Genomic DNA, 2,988 nt, shown 5'->3' with positions numbered 1-2,988 from the left:
AAGTTTTTTCCTCTCTGTGTAGACATTCGATCCAGAATGTGCTTGTAGTTTATTTGTACTTAATTCAAGTTTTTTTGTATTCGCAATTAATATTATGGTATGAATAAGTTTTCATACTTTTTTATGTAAGAAGTCACGTGTCAATTACAGCGAGACCCGACAAACTGTGTTGGATGCAATCATACGTGTCATACGTTGCAATCAAACAAGAAACAGCACTGTGGAAACAGCAAGAGTCTAGAAAGAATAGTTTGTTGATCAAGGAAACACCTGAACGTGTAGTTGCTGTGTTATTGATGCACATAGTAGGTAGCATATTATGTCATTATGTGGATCTCCCTCCTTGTGGAAAACGATATAATGATAATGATTCCCATTTTCAGAATGGAATCTCTCATATAGTTTATACATTAAATCATCACTTAATTCACGAGCATCTTCCCTCACGCGAGAAATCGCTTACACAAGATGTTTCTTTGCTATGCCACGTCATTGGAACCTATCTATGATCTGACGGCAATAGACAACACGATCTACAGTTGCGGTGGCGATAATACGGTCAACTCGTGGGGGCTGACTAACACCGATCTTGTCCATCAGGGAACTTACTATTTGTACGTAATAGCAGAACTGTTCCTTTTGGCCGCTTCGCGATAAGAAGATTGAGTGAGGAAGATATTTCTTGTTTGTGGGAGAAATAATCGTTTCCTACCAAATTATTCGAATGCATATAGTGCATTCCGTGTCTCTCGCTTGTTGAAACAGATAATTCGAAAACGCAATTCTAAAGTTTTACTCGTCAAATTTAATTCACTGCATATTACTATTTCACTCGCATTTTTTCCATCAATATCAAATATTCCAGGAGCGTGAAGGTAACTCCGTACTTGTTGAATTATGAGTTTTCTTTTAACCGTACCATATTCAAAATATTCAAGTTTTGAACTATAAAATTGTGCTAATTTTTGTTGCAAATACAAAAACAATATTTTGAACCGTATTCAAAGAAATTTAAAAAAACAAAATTTTGTTAGCCTTGTACTATTTCTCGATTGAGTTCTGTTTTCTCCACCCTTTTTGCTGAATTTTTACACACCATTGATTTTCCGTACTTGTTTCGCTTGTCGCTTGGTTGTTTTGTTTAGCACAACTCAATTTACAAAACGTGATTATTTACCATGGTTCGGATGGTATGGGATTTTTTAATTTTTCTATTCCTAAAACCTAAGTTCTTAAAGGCCCTCGCACAATGAAAAATATAAGGAACAAGAAACAGATATTAGCGATTAGAAATAAGAAATCAGGAATAAAGCTGGTGTAGCATTAATACGCGGCTTCCGATAGGTTAAAAATATATTGCTTGTGTTATTCACTGTTTCTGTTGCCTGTATTTTTCATCGTGCATCCAACTAATCGGAAACTAGTGCGGTGCTATAAAAAAAATTTAATACAGTGTAAAGTATTGCTATCATATTCGGGCAAAAATTAGTCCAATTGTAGTCTAAAACGGCGGAGTTAAAAAATACTCAAAATTTAACAAGTACGGGGCTAACAAATATTTCGTTCTTTGTTATTTTCTAAAATATGCGCTAAGCTATCGAGATGAGGTTTTTGCCACAAAATGACATAAATTTAGAACAATATGTAGCACAATAGATGAAAATATAAAATTCCAAAAGTGTCGGTTTTTTTTCACAGACGGAGGAGGAGCGACAATTTCCATTCGTTTTTATGGCGTATATCATCGTGTCCGGAGGATAATCTCTTTGCGACCGGCTCATCCTGCGGGACTATATACGTGTTCGACTCAAGATCGAGAAATAACCCGATCAGACATTATCGACCTCACACTAAGCCCGTGAATAGCCTGGCCATGAACACGGAATACATTCTGTCCGCCACCGCTAACGACTACACGATGTCCATTTGGGATCAGAGAGCCGGACGGACCATGAAGTCTATCACAGTAACGTTAATTTTTAACATCGAAAAACGAGACAGGTTTATTTTCACAGACAGAGGAGCGACAGATTAGATTCGATATTATTTTGCATATCATCGTGTCCGAAGAGTAATCTCTTTGCGAATCCTGCGGGACTGTGTACGTGTTCGACTCGAGATCGAGAAATGTACTTTTTAGAGACGTGAGTTTCCAGGAGGACAAGACGGTATCCGAAAAGAGCAGCATAAAGCGCACCACGTGTATGTACTTTTTAGATTCCAGGTGAAGCGCTCTGTACGTGCATGAATATGCGACGAGATTGGGTTTTTATCGGCGACAGGGACGCGAAGTTGCACATACTAAATCTAAATAACGATTTTGAGCCAGTGAAATCTTATTCCACCGAGCATACGGACATGATAACGGGAGTGCGTCTGACGCACGAATGCCTGATAACAAGTTCCAGGGATGGCACTGTCAGAATTTCGAGCCTTACGGATCCGCCAAAGCCCATCGCTACTTTACGTTCAGGGATCGAACATATCAACAATGTGAGTATCGCACGTATAAGATTTGCTGAAAATATCGTTCCATTGACTTTGAAGAAATAATTCGTTAAACATCAACGTGTAAAATAACAAATACCAGTTTGATAATTAAATTTTTACTTATACATTTAAACTTTGAAATCAGATTTTATCGTTGTCTTCCGAATGTAAGTAAAATCCTTAAAATTGGCAACATTCTTACAAGTCTTATCTTGCAATATCGTGAATTTTGTTGAATATTGTAATTGTAATTGTTCGTGTGTTTTATGTTGCAGATGGACTATCGGAATGACACTCTCGCAGTATCCGGCTACTCAGGTGTCCAGGTATGGTGCCCGAAATTGACGTGTTCAACGAAACAACAATAAACGACAAATTTATATACGTGATCTATAGCTATTTTATGTTGAGAAAAATAATAAAAAAACACATTTTATACTATAGTTAAGTGCCATAACCATTTAAATATATTTTATAAATTGCATTGTCGCAATATCG

General features: G+C 36.9%; 1 protein-coding gene across 1 annotated transcript; it reads left to right on the top strand.

Moving 5' to 3' along the window:
- Window positions 1–468: 468 nt before the first annotated feature.
- LOC139824863 (F-box/WD repeat-containing protein 9-like) lies at window positions 469–2,816 on the top strand (the record flags this gene model as incomplete). The annotated part of the gene is made up of 4 exons (XM_071797419.1): window positions 469–614; window positions 1,699–1,966; window positions 2,218–2,493; window positions 2,766–2,816. Coding segments are annotated over exons 1-4 (741 nt in total), but the record flags the coding sequence as incomplete, so codon positions are not given.
- Between the last annotated feature and the right edge of the window lie 172 nt (window positions 2,817–2,988).

This window comes from Temnothorax longispinosus, unplaced genomic scaffold (genome assembly GCF_030848805.1).
Source record: "Temnothorax longispinosus isolate EJ_2023e unplaced genomic scaffold, Tlon_JGU_v1 HiC_scaffold_615, whole genome shotgun sequence".
NCBI classification, from domain to species: Eukaryota; Metazoa; Arthropoda; class Insecta; order Hymenoptera; family Formicidae; genus Temnothorax; species Temnothorax longispinosus.
Note: the sequence above shows the minus strand (reverse complement) of the source record. Positions and strands in the feature narration are given on the sequence as shown.